Raw genomic sequence first — 20,664 nt, forward strand, 5'->3', positions numbered from 1 at the left:
CATGCCCTGAGCCACATGCCTAGGGACAGCATCTTTCATCTGTAGCACAAGGTAGAATGTTCTCTGGACCAGTTTCAATTGGAATCAACTAAATCCACAGCATGCTCTCCAGGGGAGGCCTGTATTTGTGAGATCTGGACTGGAATGATAGTGATGAGATTAAGATGCAATCTCTCCAGTTGCAGTTCACAAGTTCCTTTGACAGTGTTTCATCAGACAGACACAGCAACAGGATTGCATGGAAGATTACCTCAGGCAACAGAGGGGGGCTGCTGTTGAGAAACTCCCGTCACTTCTGCTGCCAGTTTGGATCTGTGTGCCGTGTGACGGCTCAGGCATCTCAGTCGCACTGAGGACGCCAGCAGAATAATCAACACAGGACACGTCACTGCTACTGTGGTTACCAGCGCTACTGCGGGAGCCAATCTCACATCATCCCTGAGCCAGAACTGAGACCTGCCTGTGCTGCATCAGTAAACAGTGCACCTCAATGCTCCTCACCTCAAGTCTGCGGGGTGCAACAGCATGTCATTCAGACTAGACACCAGGGTCAAATGGACAAATGTGCTATAAAGAGAGATTCAATCTAGGTTTCTAATAAATGTTTTCTCACATTATTTCTTTGCATGATCATTGTGCCTAACAGCAGCTTTTATATTGAGATGTTCTTCCTCAGTCATCTGAATGCATACAGTTGATATTCACAAAAGGAATGCTTGATATAAAAATGCTGGCAATTAACAATTTAGGCTACATCACTCCATGTCACTTGTACAACCACAATAGACACAAAATGTGCTTTCACTTACTGTTATTTACTGATTTGACATTCATCATGCCTACAGTACATGTTGGTGATGGGGATACTGGTGATGATGATGATGATGATGGTGGTGATGATGAAGATGATGATGATGATGTCAAGGACCATGTCTAACAGTAAGGTTGAATCTTTCTCAACAGAAAAATGGTCAGGAAGTCCGTGGTTGCTGGGCTGGTGGTCCTGCTGGTGGCTGCAGTGGGGGTGTTTGTGGGGGTCTTTATGGGGGTAGGAAACAAGACCCCTGTCCCTCCCTCAGACCATTTCTACTCCAAGGCTGCAGTGGCTGCAGATGCTGGGAAATGCTCTGAGGTGGGGAGGTAAGTTACACCTGCTGACATCCACAGAAACATTGATTCATGGTACACAGTTAGTGAAATGACAGCACACATTAAGCTCTACAAGGAACATTAAGCTGTGCGTGTGTGTGTGTGTGTGTGTGTGTGTGTGTATGTGTGTGTGTGTGTGTGTGTGTGTGTGTGTGTGTGTGGCCTACTGGTTTCTGAGTGTACGTGTGTGTTTGCGTCCTCAGAGACATTCTAAAGAGGAATGGTTCAGCGGTGGATGCATCTATCGCCACCCTGCTGTGTGTAGGTCTCCTGAACGCACACAGCATGGGCATTGGAGGGGGGCTCTTCTTCACCATCTACAACGCTTCCACAGGTGAGTTTGTCCCTTAGTCAACGCTCTCTCTGAGAAATTACAGCGACTCCAACCACAGATGAATGAGTGTGAATAAAGAGAGGAGGAACATTCATCTGTCTGCATTTTGTAACACTGTTTGACAGGGAAGGTTGAAACCATTGACGCAAGGGAGACAGCGCCCATGAACGCGACTGAACACATGTTTGGCAATAACACCCAGCTTTCCAGGAAAGGTATGCGTTTTTTTATATTCACCAGGTACGAGGGAAACCAATACTGTAGTTGAATACACATATGAGACAGACGTAATATACTGCATAACCAAATGTTTGTGGACACCACTTCTAATTTGTGGGTTATTTCAGCCATTACCATTGCTCACAGGTGCATAAAAGCAAGCTAACAGCCTTGCAATCTGCTTTGGCGGTTGAATGGATTGTACTGAAGAGCTCAGTGACTTTCAATGTGCCACTGTCATAGGATGCCCCCTTTCCACAAGTCAGTTCGTAACATTTCTGCCCAGCTAGAGCTTCCCTGGTCAACTGTAAGTGCTGTTATTGTGGACTCTGGAGCAATGGAAACACGTTCTCTTGAGTGATGAATCACGCTTCACTATCTGTCAGTCTGACGGACCAATCTGGGTTTGACGGATGCCAGGAGAACGCTACCTTCCCCAATGCACAGTGCCAACTGTAAAGTTTGGTGGGGGAGTAATAATGATCTGGGGCTATTTTTCATGGTTTGGGCTAGGCCCCTTAGTTCCAGTGAAGGGAAATTGTAATGCTACAGCATACAATGAGATTCTAGAATATTGTATGCTTCCAACCTTGTGGCAACAGTTTGGGGAAGGCCCTTTCCTGTTTCAGCATGACAATGCCCCTTGTGCACAAAGTGAGGTCCATAATGCCATGGTTTGCCGAGTTTGGTGTGGACGAACTTGACTGGCCTGCACAGAGCCCTGACCTGAAACCCTTTTGGGATAAATTGGAACGCTGACTGCGAGCCAGGCCTTCTCGCCCAACTTCTGTGCCTGACCTCATTAATGCTCTTGTGGCTGAATGAGAGCAAATCTGCCATGTTCCAAAATCTAGTGGAAAGCCTTCCCAGAAGAGTTATAGCAGCAAAGGGGCACCATATTAATGCCCACTGTTTTGGAATGAGATGTTCAACAAGCACATATGAGTGTGATGTTCGAGTGTCCACATACTGTTAGCCATGTAGTGTATATCAGCAGCACAGTAACATGATAGCTGACCTGAAGTTCGATGATGTGTATAATTTGGACTGTGTAAGAGACCCTTTAAATCACCAAAGATTTATCAAAGAAAATATCTGTAATTTTGACTTACGCCGGGTGCACACAGGGCCATTGCGTTGTGTTGCGTTGCGTCGTTCTGGCGCAACCTGGTGGGATGGACTTGACGTACTTCAACGTGCGATGCAGACGCAACAATCTACTCGTGTTGCTAGCGAAGTTTCCCACAGAAGTGGGGGAAAAAACGTCAGATCAGATATATAAACGGGTTATTTTGTTAAACTGGACACATTTTGTGAATATATATGGTTACTTTCTCGCCTGAAAACATATAAAAACTTCGTAAAATGACATATTAACACTTGTAGAGCCAAATTACAGATTTTAGCCAATGGCGGCCAAAATTGAGGATTTAAAATCTGAGGCGAGAGCTCTGGGCAAGAAACTACTTCCGGTTGTTTTGACGGATCCAACGCAACGCAAAAAGCTAATTTTTTTTGACTGATTGCCGCACCCTGACGGTCAAGAAACGCAATGCAGAGCAACGCAACTGAGCAACGCAACGGCCCCATTGAGATGAATGACTTCCGGTGCAACGCAACGCAACGCAATGGCCCTGTGTGCACCCGGCGTTAGGGTTAGGTTACTATTTAGTTTACTTAAATAATCTCAAAACTATAGTGCATTGAATCTCATTAGTAAAGTTAAACTTGAAATTCTCTGTGCATGACAGGTGGATTGTCCATAGCCATTCCTGGGGAGATCCGTGGTTACGAGATGGCACACAAAAGACACGGAAGGCTGCCATGGAAGGAGCTATTTGAGCCTAGTATAGCACTGGCACGTGATGGCTTCCCTATAGGCAAAGCCTTGGCCAATGCCATCTCCAAGAACAAGGAGTTTATTGAAGGAGATGCCAACATGTGGTGAGAAAAAGACAACATATCCAATCAAACTGATGGTTTATAATAACAAGTTCATTAATTACACTGTGAAATACACACTGTACAAAGGTCTATAGGCTATGGTTAAATGTTTATCTTTAGTTTTATGATGGAGTACTACATTAATATACAGCTTCTAACAAGATACGATTAAATTGACATACAATGGCATTTATGACATAATTAGTTATGCACCACACCATTTGTGATTCATCATCATTGATGGTGTGTAGATTGTAGATTGTTGGCCATTGTAAAGTACGGATAACGAAATGATGGTCCTATTATTCTACAGGTTTACACACGTTTCTGAAGTACTGATGGTGAAATGTCCTATGCTCTTATTCTTATATTCCAGTGAAGTGTTTTGTGACGCACAGAAAAACATCCTGAAGGAAAACGATATCATTACATTTCCCAGACTAGCAGACACCTACCAAAGGATAGCAGAGGAGGGGCCTGAGGTTTTTTACACTGGGACAATGGCACAGATCATTGTGGATGACATTCAGGCAGCAGGTCTTTCTCTGTCCTTTTTCTTTTCTTTCTCCCAATGATATTTGCATGTTATCTCTTCAATCGTGTTGCACATTTCAGTACATATGTACACACCACCATAGACAATCAGTCAGGACAGTTGAGTGACGTTGTGTGCCCAACCTGGGGGAATCACTATGGCTTCTCATTCTTTTCAGGGGGGATTATAACCTTGGAGGATCTGCTGGAGTATCAGACTGTGTTGGATGAGAGCCCACTAAAGCTGAAGGTTGGGGAGTACACCATGCACGTCCCAGACGCTCCCTCCAGTGGCCCGGTGCTGGCACTCATCCTGAACATAGTAGACGGTGAGCCTAGAGCATATCAGGGCTTGGCGCGCAAAGGGCCTAAGTGACATTTTACAGGAGAGGCAAAAAAACAATACCTCGACTCTGAGACAATTGCATTGGGATTTGTCTTTTTTAATACCGTACACTCTATTTTAATGCAGTTAAAGATCTAATTTGGCTTCTTTTACCACTTGTTAGATCTCACCAAGAGCTTTATATTGATGTACAGTATAACTCTGTTTGGACCAAAATGTCACTTAGACCCTTTGAGCCAAGCCCTCATTATATTCTAATATCTCTGCGGTAAGCATGTCTATCCAGTCAGACCAGATATCAAACCATATCATACTCCAGATTTCCCTCAGGTGCTCTCAGGACAGTTCTTCCGCCCACACCATCGCCACCACGCAGCCCCAAGCTCCATGCTAATCTGGTTGAAGCTAGCTAATTTACCATCGACCGTCTGCTCATGGAGAAGATCATTAGCCATCCATTGTATACAGAGTGGCATCATCTGTTACTAATTAGCTGTACACTCATACAAGGGCTTGCAGTTCCTCACTCAAGAGATTTTCTGAAAAGCTACTAGGATGCTATCTGAGTGAAGGGAACAAGCCAGCACCTCACAGTCTCAGACATTATGTAGTCAGCACAAGCAGTGAATGTTTGCTCCAAAACAACACCCACTACACTAAATTAAGTTTACGTAAGTTCCGGCAGGACACCTTGAAGTTGACGGACAGCTGATCTCACATATAATGCAAAACACATCCATGTTTATGGAGCCGAGTATAAAAGAGCCGAGTATACAACCCTCCACCATGGTTATAGTGTACGCCACTGAGTTATACTTATGGGTCGTCCCACCCACCGCCCCAGCCTCCACCCGCTCGGTCGCTCTGTATTTAACCTAACTATGGGGGGTTTGAGACGTTATGGGCTCCCTGCCTTATATTATTGTATTTTATGTTGTTAAACTTCAGGCGGGGAGCTATACAGAGCGGAGCCATCCAATTACGCCAAACCTAATCTACTACCATTTCATTAAACAATATTAACCGACGTAAGTGTCCTGACTGAACTGGCATATCTGATATATATATAACTGTGATAGAACGTCTAATTAGTTTAGTCTGATATAAATGTTTCCTGTGTTTCTTCATCAGGGTATAACTTCACACGCACAAGTGTCTCTACCGCAGAGAAAAAGACTCTGACGTATCATCGCATTGTAGAGGCTTTTCGTTTTGCTTATGCCAAGAGGAGCAGACTTGGAGACCCACGCTATCTCAATATCACAGATGTGAGAGCACTGACACCCAGCTTCAAATACCAAAGATTTCACTCCATAAGAGATACATTTCATTTAGAAATAAAGACAGTTTGTTATACCTACATGTACAGTATAAAACCCTTTTTTGTTGACAGTTACCATTGTCTAGAGAAACTCATTGAATTCCTTGTTTTTGTTTGTGCTGATGGCTCTGTTCTTCCCAGCTCATCCACAACATGACTTCAGACTACTTTGCAGACGGAATCAGGAACAAAATCACAGATGACACCACTCATCCCGACAGCTACTATGAGCCAGATTATTTTGTTCCGGACAACCATGGGACAGCACACCTCTCCGTCATAGCCGAGGATGGCAGTGCTGTGGCAGCCACCAGCACAATCAATTTATAGTAAGAGTCCTACAAGGCAAGACCTCCCCTGAGACAATAGGCCCAATGTGAAAGGGTAGATTGTCACTAATCACTTATCGTTAGATCGCTAATATGCTGTATGTACAACATACCGTTAACACCATTTTTGTTAATGGTCAAAAGTTATATGTTCAAGTCACTACTACAACAACTGACTTTTTGTCTTCAGTTTTGGCTCAAAAGTCATGTCCAGAGAAACAGGCATCATTTTCAATGATGAGATGGATGACTTCAGCTCTCCATACATCACCAATGGCTTTGGAATCCCTCCCTCACCCAACAACTTCATCCAGCCTGGTGAGATAGGAGAGAACTGTAACTGAAATCAATATCCTTATTGATCCCAGTATAGTGTCAGTTAGAGCCTTGGGTGTTGTGTTTTGGGCGAGGAACGTCAGGCCTGAGCTGTTTCTGTGTTGTAGGTAAAAGGCCTCTGTCATCTATGTGCCCAACTATCATCATTGACAAAGACAATAGAGTGAAAATGGTCGTCGGAGCCTCTGGTGGAACAAAGATCACCACAGCGACTGCCCTAGTATGTCTCTCTTTCACACACACACACACACACACACACACGCACGCACGCACGCACGCACGCACGCACGCACGCACGCACGCACGCACGCACGCACGCACGCACGCACGCACGCACACACACACACACACACACACACACACACACACACACACACACACACACACACACACAGACACACACATACACACACCCTTGTGTCCTTATTCTGATACTGTGATATAAGAGTAGCTTTCTCTTACAGGTGATTCTGAATTCCTTGTTCTTTAACTACGACCTCAAAAAATCTGTGACAGAACCTCGGGTTCATAATCAACTCAACCCAAACATGACTGTGGTGGAGCAGGGCTTTGAGAAGGTGGGCCTCAATGTTTAAGATGTTGGACAGAATATTGTGCAAAGATACAAATAGAAATGAACTGATTTTGAGAGGCTTTGTAAAAGAACACAATGTAACTCTATGTATGTATGTGTGTATGTGTTTGTATGTGACTGTGTGGCAGAGTGTACTAGATGGCCTGGCACTGAAGAACCATATCACAGAGCAGCTGCCCCTGCTTACTCCTGGATCAGTGGTTCAGGCTGTGGTGCGACAGGGGGAGCGACTGTGTGCCGAGTCAGACCCAAGGAAAGGGGGCTATCCAGCAGGGTACTGACTCTAAACCCTCTTCTTCTCCAACCTGGAGGGTTTTCTCAAAGACACAGGGACAAAGCAATGTACTGTAACGGCAATGGCTGCCTCTGGAGGAGACACGGACCATGGCTCCTCACAGAGACTCAGCCACTCTCTTTCTTCAACTGAAATTCACTTCATGGAAAATGACTTACTTCACGCCAATACCTCTTCCCACACCAAATAATCTACAGCATTTCTGCTTTTATCGAGCGTTATTTATTTATTTATTTATTTATTTATTTTTGACTTTGTGTTTTGAAAAAGAAGTGAGATTGGCAACTCTGAGAGTGGCATTTTGAATCCTAGCAGCATCAAGAGATCATCATTACAGATTATCCTGAAGAAAGAAGTTTATTTTTGCATGCAGTGGGGTAGCAGAACACTGGACTGCAACTGTACTTTCCTACTGGATGTAAAGATCAATGGCCCAGAACTCTACTGGAAGGGATGGATCGACTGATGTACCACAGTTTGAAATATTAGTTAACACTCTAGAAACACAAGATGAGTAATATTCAGTTGAAATTAAGTTAGAATACCATAGAAGTAGTCACATGACACAGTGATAATGAGCGATAATTCTGTTCAACAGAAAGAGCCATTTATCTGAGATTCAATGACAATGTTTTAGGGGAGATTTTGAATACCAATCAGAAGGTTGTCCATGTGGTTTGTTTCTGTCCATTGAACAAATGAAATGTATAAAGACCAACTAAGGAATTATGGTCTTTCGTATTTAAAACATGTCAAATACCATTGCTGGTCACTGAGAACTCCATGACGGCCACCTCAGGTCTACCACCTGCCTTATGAAGATGTTGTTTACAGGTTGGTAACTAACTACATCTTTCTTTTGATGAGGAAGCAGACTCTGATCTGTAGAATCTGTATCTGACAACTGTGATATCTGTTTTCTGATTTCATCTAAACTCTGACCATTGCCTATATGGGTCTGTTGGTAAGGGCTCAGTTATTTGCGGCCTATTTGCTGCCATGGACCTATTCAAATGGTATTTTTCTATTTTTTGTGATGCAGAGTGTTGAGAAAGACTCATAGAAATGAAATCGTTCATGTTTAATATCGAGTAAGACAGTAGAGGTAAAGTGAATGTATAGTGTATTCTAAAAATACATTTGCAGATATATTTTTTTAAACATGCATTGTTCTTATGCCTTGCTTGTTGCCATGCTTGTTATTAAACATTTTTGAACAAAGATACTATTTTTACATGTTACGGTAAAAATATCAGACTGTTCCCTCTGATTTGTAGGGACCTCTCTGTATTTCTGTGTGCCAATAGCTGTCACCAAAGAACTGCTGAGTATACAGTGACATGGTGCTATCATGTAAGTCAATGTATCTATGAAAGGTTTTACAGTCATGCTTTGCACAAAAGGTTAATTGTAGTTACATTATGCCTAGTTACAAGTACAATTTCACACAGCTTAAAAGTTTGTGACTGCCTGAAGAACAAAATACCCAGCAGGTTCTAACTAATCTTGGCAAGACGTGGCATTTGGCGACAGCTGTGTCTTCTACAAACAGGTCCAAATGGGTCCATCACTGAAGCCATTGAACTGCCTCTGCTTCCATTGTCCAGTGATGTATAGAAAGTCAACTAGCCAATAAATCACAAATTTGGGACTCAGCCTAAATACTTCCTCTCTATCAAAGTGCACTTTTCCTTTAGGGGGTTCTGAATAGCTGAAAAGACAAGTATGCCAAGAGACCGGCAATATAAACTCCTCAAAAAAAGTTTGGAAACGTTATTTCGGTAGATTATTCCTCCCCTTTAGTAATACCAATTGGTATTGTATTTTATATCGTTGGAAAGCCTGATTAGTCACCTTTACAATGAGGTACAACTTGTAAGGATCATGCATTCGTGGAATGAGCAACACAGCTAAACGTGTGGGTGGATGATTGCACTCTCCCACAGTAATAAGGAAAAAACAACACATTTTTACACTTTATTCATTTTACACTGTCAGGGACCTCAGTAGCGTGTGTAAGATCCATACACAGTCACAGCAGCTTGGCACCTCCTCCTCATGCTGTTCACCAGCCTGGTCACACACTGCTTTGGGATGGCATCCCATTTCTCAACCAGGATTTGCCGCAAGTCAGCCAACATGGTTGCATTGGTCACTCTGGCACATACAGCATGTCCAAGCTGATCCCACAAGTGTTCAATTGGGTTGAGGTCTGGACTCATGGCAGGCCATTCTATCCTCTCCACTCCCAAATTTTGGAGGTACTCTGTGATGATCCTGGCTCTGTGGGGGCGAGAATCGTCATCCTGGAGGATGGAGTTAGGTCCCAGATTCTGGAGATATGGGATTGCCACTGGCTCCAGAATATCATTCCGATATCTCACTGCATTGAGATTGCCTTCATTGATGACAAGTTCATCATTGAATATTGCTGGGGATTTTGGCACATTTTTTTGGGCCCCTACCCTCACGTTTAGCTGTGTTTCTCATTCCACGAATGCATGATCCTTACAAGTTGTATCTCGTTGTAAAGACTAATCAGGCTTTCCAACGATATAAAATACAATGCCAATTGGTATTATTAAAGGGGAGGAATAATCGACCGAAATAACGTTTCCAAACTTTTTTTGAGGAGTTTAGTATCTTATAGAGTTATGTACCTGGCTTCTTCAAGTTCAAATATACTCTACAAGCTTTATCTATTGTAGATATATAGCATACATCTCCATGAGAATGACACTGGGTAATTCAACTACATTTTGCGCAAAAAACACAACTTCTAACTTTACACTTGACATATAAATCCATCCAGTATCATGTTGTCTATAACCTGGCTTCTAGATATCTCTGGCCCTGCTGTTTGCTTATCTCTGCTTCCCAGTGAGAGCGGAGTCTCATATGTATTCTGACAGCAGCACACCTCCCATGGTTAACTGGGCAACGATGACTAATGAAGCCATAGATTTCATACAATGATAGACAGTATTCATTTTCAATCCTCTGATGCAGCAATTAGGCAACCATGACACTATGATTGTATTATTAATTTCACATTTCCCTGGTGTACTGTGATCCCCAAAGAAGCTCTGGCCTGAGTCTGTGCCAATCTTGAGGTTCACATTGAGAGGAGGAAGGACATTGCAGAGGACAACTACCACCACTGAGCACACGCCCCATCTAGTGTTGTGTCTGATGAAGAGACACAGTACTGTAGACTACCCCACACAGCTGCATCTCACCATCATCAATCTCTCTGTCCTTCTCTCTTTCTCTAAAAGGGCAAACACTGTTTGGACAAATGTCTGTCTATTCCATTCTCACTCTCTAAGACACTGTTTATGTGAATAGAAAGATATTTGCATAAACTGCACCTCAGCTAAGAACTACCCCCCACCACCTCAACCCCCCCCCCCCCCACACACACACATACATACCCATACACACACACATACATACCCATACACACACACACATACATACCCATACACCCACGCACGCACGCACGCACGCACGCACGCACGCACGCACGCACGCACGCACGCACGCACGCACGCACACACACACACACACACACACACACACACACACACACACACACACACACACACACACACACACACTCACTCACACACACACACACACACACACACACACACACAAAACATTTGCATGCACAAATATTTGGAGGGAATGAGTTATTCAATTTTCTGTATCTATTTATACAGACAGCCTCTGCCTTGTGTTTCATGGAACTCTGTGATCCATTTGTTTAAAGAGAGGTGACAAGCAGCCAAACACGAGCAGTCTGACTCAGAGCAATAACTCTCTGCAGGGTAAACAGATGTAATGATGTGGGGCAGCTACAGAGTATGGGGGGAAGGGATGTTAAATACCAGTCTGCCTCACAGGTTCTGTTTCAGACCCCACACGGGGGTCTGTGGTTATTGGGCACAAATACCTAATTTCAAACAAACTTTCTCTATCTTTGATTCTGTGTATAAGTCTCTACATCTCGCTCATCTACCTGGTGAGAGCATGAATATTTGGTGATAAAACGTTTTATCTTTTGGCCATATGTTGGTTAAGCTGCTGCCATAAATAGCTCACTACTAAGTAACAAAATCGTCTATGCTTTGTATTTGTCAAGGGATTAGAGAGTCATACCACTCTATATAACACTCACTTACTTCATAGCTTAAGGCTGGGTATGCAGCACTGCTACTTTTCAGCATTAGGATTACTGTACTAATATAGGTAATGTCTAACTTTAATCTTTTTATGTAAACCAAATGGGGAATTAAGGATATTGAAAAGTTGTTCAAAATGGTTGCATAAGAACCCTGCGTTGGATGAATGCTATTGTGGACTAAAGAGTAAAGCTACTGTAGGTGCAGTCATGATAGACACCCAATTCTGCTGCAACCTGAGACATTCATTCACTGCAACTGCACTTCCTTCTGCTGCAACCTGAGACATTCATTCACTGCAACTGCACTTCCTCCAATGTGATGTGATGATGTTGAATTCATCCAGAAGATGAAGAAGACACTTGATCCACAAAAGACTGATACTGTAAACTAACAGTTAAAGAACAATGCGATGGTTGCCATGGTTCAGTTATTTCCATTCTGGTGAATAGAACTAACTCATTTCATCCCAAGACTGATCCCAAGGCTCCCTCTAGGAACTCTTCCTACACTAAAAGTATCCCCTTGTTCATTGGTATGCTTACAGCAAAATAAAAATCACTGTACCTTCTAAAACCCATTTGTCTTCTGCCTGGCTCTCATACTGCATATTACTCTCATTAATCAAATAGTAGTGGGTAAATATGCCTCTCCCCGACAGCTCTAGATCATCTGTTATCATCTACAGATGCACATCCTGTGTGCTGTAAATCTGTCTGACAGCCTTTGGCCACCCACACACACGACACACACACGACACACACACACACACACACACACACGACACACAGGCTCCATCATGCCCACCATTGTGACTTTGAAGTAAATAAAAGCACATGTTGACGATACATGACTGAACGTATGCATTTATTTAATAGTCAAAGGAACACACCGAAGGCTCAGATGGTCACTGAAGTTGGAGATATCAGTATTATCAATAGAGGATTGAACCTTATAGTAGACTGTGCTTCCATCAAACATTAGTGGGTATCTTGCCCAGTGGTAGTCTGAAATCCAGGGTAACTCGTTCTTTCACACTGTGATCGCCATCTAGTGGCTGTCATTGACAATTTTTTTTCAAATGGTACAGTAAATACATGAGTATTGATTTCTAGGTAGTCAGTAATGTAAACAAAAAAGGAGTAACAAACTTGGTAAAATGTTGTATTGTAAAAATCTGTATTGTACAGAAACTATAACACAATGTGTCTCGTAATGTAAATAGGGCTGCTAATACAGGCTGTTTCTCACATCATTTACATAGGGGAATGGAGGCATCAATTTAAACCATAACAAGACATTACAAGTCTATGACAATGACTTTATCTTCTTCTACAGCACGTATGTGTCTTAGGTGGTGAAATGAAGAAAGCATGTTTGAGGCAACTCAGAGTCGCATGGCAACTGCTGCCCCTGACGACTGGAGCTCTTGGTCAAGCAGGCGAAAGAACATGGCGCATTTGTTCCGTTGGGGGGTTTGGCCCAGGGTGTGGTGGAGCCGAGCTTGTAGGTAGTGGATGTCACGCAGACGCTCCTTACAGTCCAGCAGGGAGAAGTAGGCAGCCGCCTCATCCAGGGTCTGCACAGCCAAACTCAGAGCTGGAGGGTGAGAAAGAAATCTCTATTGTACAACATTGAAGGACTACTCTAAAGGCAACTTCCTCACAACCACAAACACAAAAGAAACAAACAAACACAAAAAGTTACAAATAATGTAACGTTTTGTGTTGGTGAAGTCTGGTACCTGCGTGCCTGCCTGCGTTGGACCCAGCCATGGCCATCTGACAGCGGGCGGCCAGCAGCATGGCTCGGCCCTTATCCATGACAGCTCCATGGGCCAGGATGGGCTCCATGGCCTCCTGAAGGACACCCAGAGCCTGCTCAGGAACGCCTAACATCAGCTGGAGAGAGGAGAGAGGCACATTAAATAAACCCTACCTAAAAGAAGATAAAAACAAGTGTTGTCAACCACGAATGATATAGCGCTAATCTATAAAAGGAGAGTGATGGAGAAGCCTGTGAATGAAGCAAGACATTTATTCATAAACGTTTCGGGTAGGGTATTAAATGACGGTGCATTCGTTAGGCTATTCTTTAGTGTTTATATTTATGTTTACATGTTTACATATGTTTACATGTTTTACTAATTACACTGTATTGTGTTGTTGATTGATCTGCTCTGAGAGCTGCTCTGCCATAAACATTTCGTGCATGTATATGTATATATACAAATAAAATTGAATTTGCTATAGGCCCACCGGCTACATTCCTAACTATATACATATACATATTTGGCTACATTCCTAGCTCTCCACATCTCTCCACATCTCTCTCTCTCGCACGCTATTTGATGTTTTTAATTATGAATTGGCATCATCTCAAAACCTCAAAACATCAGTCTCTCATCAATGCATTTTTCATCATAGTTTGGTCACAATTGGGCCAATCAGTGTAATTTTGTGAGTGCCGCATCTGTATGGCAAGACCCATAATTCACCCAAGTTTCGTAAACATCGTCCCATTGTGTGTCTGAGAAAAAGCATGTCTCATATGAACGGACAGAGAACGGACGATGTCATCGGTGGGGGACAATAACCCAGCATGAATTTCCTTGTTTTGTTTTGCATACGCAGCCTATCTGTCAGGTTTGTGTGCGTGCATATGTAGTGGTTCTAGGAGTATACAGTACAGGCCAAAAGTTTGGACACACCTTCTCATTCAATGTGTTTCCTTTATTTTCATGACTATTTACATTGTAGTTTCTCACTGAAGGCATCAAAACTATGAATGAACACATGTGGAATGATGTACTTAACAAAAAAGTGTGAAATAACTCTAAATATGTCTTATATTTTAGATTCCTCAAAGTAGCCACCCTTTGCTTTTTTGTTGTTAATAAAATATATTTTTGTTGTTGTTAATAAAATATATAATAATAATATTAAATATATATATATATATATATATAATAACATATTATTATTAACTATTTTATTAACAACAAAAAAGCAAAGGGTGGCTACTTTGAGGAATCTAAAATATAAGACATATTTTTCACACTTTATAAGAGTTATTTCACACTTTATTGTTAAATACATAATTCCTATGTGTTCATTCATAGTTTTGATGCCTTCAGTGAGAATCTACAATGTACCAAATAGTCATGAAAATAAAGGAAACGCATTGAATGAGAAGGTGTGTCCAAACTTTTGGCCTGTACTGTACATGGTGTGTAATGGCCAGTGGGTTCCATTCTGATTGCAGGTGTGTATGGCCTGCTGACCTGGGTGAAGGCCAGATGGAGGATGGTCTCTGAGGAGAGGGCCTGGAGGTGGTGTTGTCTGGCCAGGGCCAAGGCCTGCAGCAGAAGAGGAAGAGCTGTGGCGAAGCCAGACGACTCCCAATGCAACTCAGCAGTAGCCAGCATCACCCTGCAGAAGACACAGACACACACACACACACACACACACACACACCCACACCCACACCCACACCCACACCCACACACACACACACACACACACACACACACACACACACACACACACACACACACACACACACACACACACAATTCAGAAACCCCTAATCACACATGACAAACTCATCAGTATGCACAGTGTACACAAACTCAAGGTCACCTGATAGAGAAGGTGTTCCTCATCTGGCCTACCTGATGATCATCTCTGTGCACTTGGTCTTCTCACAGTGCAGCAGAAGCTTCTGGAGGATACTGTATGCTTCAGTTGTCCGATTCAGAGCTTGCAAGACTTGAGCTTTCCTGTTAAGTTCACACACAGGCACACACACAAAGCAGGTGGGCAAAGGTGGCAGTGATCAAAACATGTATTACGTCATTAGGACATTCCTCTGCTCCCACCTGTAGAGACCCTCTGTTTTGTTCAAGGCGGTGATGGCCGTCACATGGGGCTCTGCCACGTGGTATTTGCCATCATTCATAGCCCTCTCAAACTGGATGTTAAGGTCACATAGCATCCAGAGCTGGTTCACAATAGAAACAAACCATTAGAAACCATTCACTATAATCCACTTCATTCATCCATGTCAGTGGCAGTGCCATTGCTCAGAAGTGCCCACCTTGGCATGCTGTGTGTGAGGGGGAAACTGATCCTTAAGATGCTTCAGGATCTCTGACACGGCACCATACAGGCCCTGAAAGAGAGAGACAAGGAGCATGAAAAGCAACCGCCACTGAAAGACTAGACAAGAACCCAAACTGCGACACTTTAAATGAATGTGCAATAACACTATGTGCAATATGACAACCCTAGGGTACATAAGGTTGCAGAGAATAGGAAATGTTAGAATAGGTATAGCATAGCATAGAGTACAGCAATAGGTTAGAATAGGTATAGCATAGCATAGAGTACAGCACAGTGTTTTATTTGTACAGTATAGCATAGTGGATAGTGTACATAGCCTTTATTTGTGTAAACCAGCTCCTTTCCCTTCTTTTTGTTGTTGTTGTTGTTTTTTTTCTTTCCTAGCACCAGGGGAGCCCCCCCTCCCAAATTTCGTTGTTTGGTACCTGTACTATATCAATGACAATAAAGACCATTCATTCATTCATTCATTCATTCATTCAACTGTCACTAGGTCAGAGGGTAGGTCTAATAACAGCGAGTACTGAGGTAGATGAGACAGGCGGACTGAGGTGACTGAAGCCAGAGAAGTCAGTGATCTCCACGTACGGGCCGCTCAGACCCTGGAGGTTTTTAAATCCCTCCTAAAAACCCACCTGTTTTCCCTGGCCTCCCCCCCCACTTAGGCATCGTTAGGTCCCTGGCTTTTATTGTTTTTAGTCCTTTTTATCTTCTCTTCTTTTAAATGGTAAATGGCTATATAAGTGCAGTCCATTTTAATTGTTATCATATCTTGTATTGTGTTGCATTTGATTTAATATCCTGCACTTTACCTGTTTTACATCTGTGAAGCACTTTGGTTCAGCTGCTGCTGTATGTAAATGTGCTATATAAATAAAGTTGACTAGACTTGACTTGAGTGATAAAACACAGGGTCAGATGCTCTACCTGCTCGGCGTGCAGCTCAGCCAGATGGCAGAGAGCTACAGCGAAGGCCTCTGTGTTGTTCTGCTGGACACCAAAGTTGACCTGCTCCAGGCTGTTCATGTTAAGGAGGAGCTGGGCCTGCTGCTGGGCCATCATGCTGGTGGACAACACGTTGCACACACACACACACAACAGACACATTTGCAAATATACACTGAATTGATGTCAGAAATTGGATGTACTCTTCGTGGTTAGGTGCCGGTGGATTCACATGGACAGAGAGTCTATGGGTGACTGAAGGGGGCTAACCTCTTGCCGTACATCCTCCATATGGATGTAGTCTGAGCCAGGCTGATGTCTATGAGCTCTGACAGGCTGTGCTTCCAGTGTAGGATGTCTGTGTCCTTTAGTGCATCCATCAGCTCATGGGCAGTCTTACCCTGTATCGCCCCCTGCTGTACCAGGGACTGAATGCCCAAAGATCCCAGGTACTGAAACAGAAACAGAAAGAGGGGTGATGGTAGTGAGAGGGTTAGTAAATGCTTAAATTAATCTAACTGCCATTGCTACTCAATCAATGACTCAGGCTTATGCTACACGTACCGGTAGACAGAAGTGGGCGGCCATTTTCACAGAGTCCTCTGTTAGCACAGAGCTGTCAGATCCTTTCATCTGTTCCAGGGTGTAAAGCCAACTCTATAACACACACACACACACACACACACACACACACACACACACACACGCACACACACGCACACACACACACACACACACACACACACACACACACACACACACACACACACACACACACACGTAGTAAGAAGTACACCCACTGACAACATTTTAGGCAGCATCCTTTCGAAATATACTTCCTACGTCCCAGCACACAGACACAGAACAATTTAACACATCCCATGTGCTGATTAAACCTGATTAAACCCTACCAGGCACTGAAATGGCCACAAACCAATAAGGGCTACATACTTTGTTCACAAAACTATGAGGGTCTGTGAGTAAAAGCTCTTACCAGGCAGTGCTGCAGACACACATGATCATTTGACTCCTGGGCAATGCGGATAGCCTCTTTGAGAGCCAGGTCAGCCTGTTGACTGAGTTAAAGGTTGACACAGAAAGTGATGTAGTTATGTACAATCCAGAATTTTACTGGGTTAGGGTTAGGTATTGGTTTCTACCCACTTCTATATGGGGGGCCTTGGTTTCTATACACCGCCATATGGGGGGCCTACCAATACTCACTAGTGTCCGAAGCGGCAGTGCAGTGCAGCCAGGTTGAGGGCAGCGTAGCGGAGACTACGACCATAGCCTTCATCACCGTTACTCTTGCCCTCGCTCCCAGATAGGATGAGGCGGTCAAAGTAATGTAACAGACTGTGGGTGGAGATGAAGATGTCCTGGACCCGCATGCTGTTTAAGTAGCTCAGGTAATGCTACAAGAGAGACACAAAAAAACACACAAAAGCAACATCAGACCCAATCAGATTTCACCATTTTGCACTGAAGATGCCTAGAGCGGTGGCCTTTCCCTGGGTGACTTCAAACGGTCCGGCTTCTAATTTGATCAATAGCAGTTCACATATTGCTCCTTATTTCTGGACGTTTCCTGTCGAGGTTTCTGGTGGACTGTGGCCCAGTGACCGCCGAGCCTCACCGCCTCAGCGAAGTCAGGGTTGAACTTCAGCATGTTGTTCAACTCGTCCTGCAGGGCGGCTGGCTTCAGGGCCTTGTTCTCGTCGTTCTTCAGAAGGTATGCCTAGGGGGACAGCACCATAACACCACCACTTAGTTCCTACAAATATACAACAGTCAACCGATGTCCAAGTTAAAAAAAGACCAGGGATGAAATCCCATACTACCATGAGAAGGTTCACTGACCTGGCGAGCAAGAAAATACTCTGCTTGCTTCTGCGAGAGGGGACCATTGCTTGGGGTGTCCACATTTCTATAAAACCAAGTATTACATCAACCAAAGGCTTGTTACATACACAGGATATGCTGATAACCATTATCCCACAGGTGACAACCATTACACACCGTCAAGACTTTGCACAGTGCTACTGAGGCCCTATAGCCTATTTTGACTCCCATCAAATGTGCATGTGCATATAATGACGTACCGAGGCTCTAAGTCGTGCGGTTTTTCTGTGTCCAACTCCTCCTTCTCCATCCTCTCCCCCACAGGGTCCTCTCCTCCCACAGGATCCAGTGTGCTGGTGAGGTCCATATCGGCCAGCGGAGGCAGCTCCACTTGGTCGTCTTTGGGTTTGGCATAGTGACTGTGGTAGAAGTGCTGCAGGGACTTGTACAGTTTGTACACCTGGCTGAATGACAGCTTGTTGTAGGCCAGAAGCATGTGTCTCATAAACAGCCCTAAAAATATCAAATGGACACAGTCATGACTCCATTCTGTCTGCAGGCCTTTTCCATGAAATCTCTGAAGTGTTATCATCATCAGCATTCAAAACATCACACTCTAAGACATGGTATTGATTTTGACACCATCATTTGACCTTTGGAACCTTTGTCATAAGCTGCATATGAAACTGAGTTTGTCCCTGTCCGCCAACCAAGGATGTGAGTCTGTATTCCTCGACACCATGTTCTGTGCAGTCCAAAGTCTGACCTGACAGACGCATAATTCACATCTGCAATACAAACTGTAACTCACCAACAACGCTGGTCTTATAAGCCTCAGAATCATGAGCACTGAAAGGAGTGGGAAGGGTGGCAAAGAAGTATTCCATGTCCTTTAGCTCTCCATCAGCCATCTCATGTAACCTTTGAGGGAAACATTTTTGTGATAAACATGGATATAATGTAATAAAACAGGTCCATTTAACTGACATCCAAGAATACTGCCTGACAGAAAAGACTACCAAGTGATACACTAAGGAAGCTCTTAAAAATGAGCCTGACCACATCCCATACATACCTGAGTTTCACAGCATATGCTGTTTGTGGGCAACACTGTTCCACAGTCTTCAGAAATTGGCCAAGAGTCAAGTCGGGACCCTGATGGACAAAACCGTTATATCTCAGAGAAACGTATCCATGATTGCAAAATAGTTGACAGTGGAAATTAATCGGTAATGGTAATCAATAAACTAGGCCAACCTGTTGTAGGGGTAGAATAAGTTTGTTCAATCGTCTTCTTTCCAGAAGAGCATTTGGTTTCGTAATAGTCATCTCGTACAGTAAGGCAAGAACGGAGATCTTATACGGCGTGACCCAGTCTTTGATGCCAAAGACATTGGCATGAACCACCCCATTGGTCATCATTGGGTTGAAATACAAACTTTCATGTACGCTCGCCATTGTTCAAAAGGGGGCAATTAGCTCACTTCGCAAAGCTATCGCAGACAAGACTTGAACGAGCCCAGATACTCCAGAAATACATGCACTAACAGCTCGCAGACCATGATGTGGTTGCTTGACCCAAACCTACGCGGGCTCACTTTCTAGTAGCAAAGTCACTCAGCAAATGTAAGGCTGCTTTACTCTATGAGACTGGTTGGATACATCTCGATATCTGTTGCAATCACGTTGACTTATCCGTAGCATTATGGTGCATGCGACAGTATACTAGGCATTATTTGCAGGCTGTATATTCCTGTTTCACGATATGTTTACTGACACGAAAAGCCGAACGCTTCAAACTGCCCTCCTCCCGTCCCCCTCTTTTGACGTAAGCACATCGCATCAGTACAACGGGTGGAATACAGAGCACTCGATTGGTCTCGTCAACAAAAAAACAAACACACCACGAAACAGTTTTCGTGGTCATTCTAAAATACATATTCATTTAATACCTAGGAGAGATTACAATACAATAGTGTAAAGGAAAGGCACACCAAACACACCGCTGTTTGGGTAAAGGCATGTTTGAATCTTATAGTAATTCTTATATTATTTAGTTATTTTGTTTATCTTTGTTCTATGCCCCTTGGATTGTATGGTTTATTATTGTTTTATTATGTAGTTTATTTTATTGCTATTGTGTGTTTTATTGATTACTATTGTT

The 20,664-nt window shown here is 43.4% G+C and overlaps 2 protein-coding genes across 2 annotated transcripts; one reads left to right on the forward strand and one right to left on the reverse strand.

Annotated features, from left to right (window-relative positions):
• Positions 1-967: 967 nt before the first annotated feature.
• Positions 968-7,388, forward strand: ggt1a (gamma-glutamyltransferase 1a; the record flags this gene model as incomplete). Its single annotated transcript, XM_080530568.1, has 12 exons — positions 968-1,140; positions 1,353-1,483; positions 1,609-1,698; positions 3,454-3,646; positions 4,023-4,183; positions 4,360-4,509; positions 5,658-5,794; positions 5,989-6,176; positions 6,367-6,494; positions 6,620-6,732; positions 6,977-7,090; positions 7,236-7,388. 12 exons carry the CDS (start codon positions 968-970, stop codon positions 7,386-7,388), a joined length of 1,731 nt encoding a protein of 576 aa, XP_080386694.1.
• Positions 7,389-12,624: 5,236 nt separating this feature from the next.
• Positions 12,625-20,241, reverse strand: anapc5 (anaphase promoting complex subunit 5). The gene is made up of 17 exons (XM_080532628.1): positions 19,758-20,241; positions 19,576-19,655; positions 19,312-19,421; positions 18,761-19,013; positions 18,519-18,585; positions 18,295-18,396; positions 17,883-18,073; positions 17,653-17,734; positions 17,223-17,315; positions 16,929-17,110; positions 16,641-16,776; positions 15,688-15,762; positions 15,470-15,591; positions 15,263-15,370; positions 14,873-15,020; positions 13,334-13,490; positions 12,625-13,188 (listed from the first exon to the last, which is right to left on the reverse strand). Exons 1-17 carry the CDS (start codon positions 19,956-19,958, stop codon positions 12,977-12,979), a joined length of 2,319 nt encoding a protein of 772 aa, XP_080388754.1. The 5' UTR covers positions 19,959-20,241; the 3' UTR covers positions 12,625-12,976.
• Between the last annotated feature and the right edge of the window lie 423 nt (positions 20,242-20,664).

This window comes from Nansenia antarctica (genome assembly GCF_963989245.1).
Source record: "Nansenia antarctica genome assembly, chromosome: 5".
NCBI lineage: Eukaryota > Metazoa > Chordata > Actinopteri > Argentiniformes > Microstomatidae > Nansenia > Nansenia antarctica.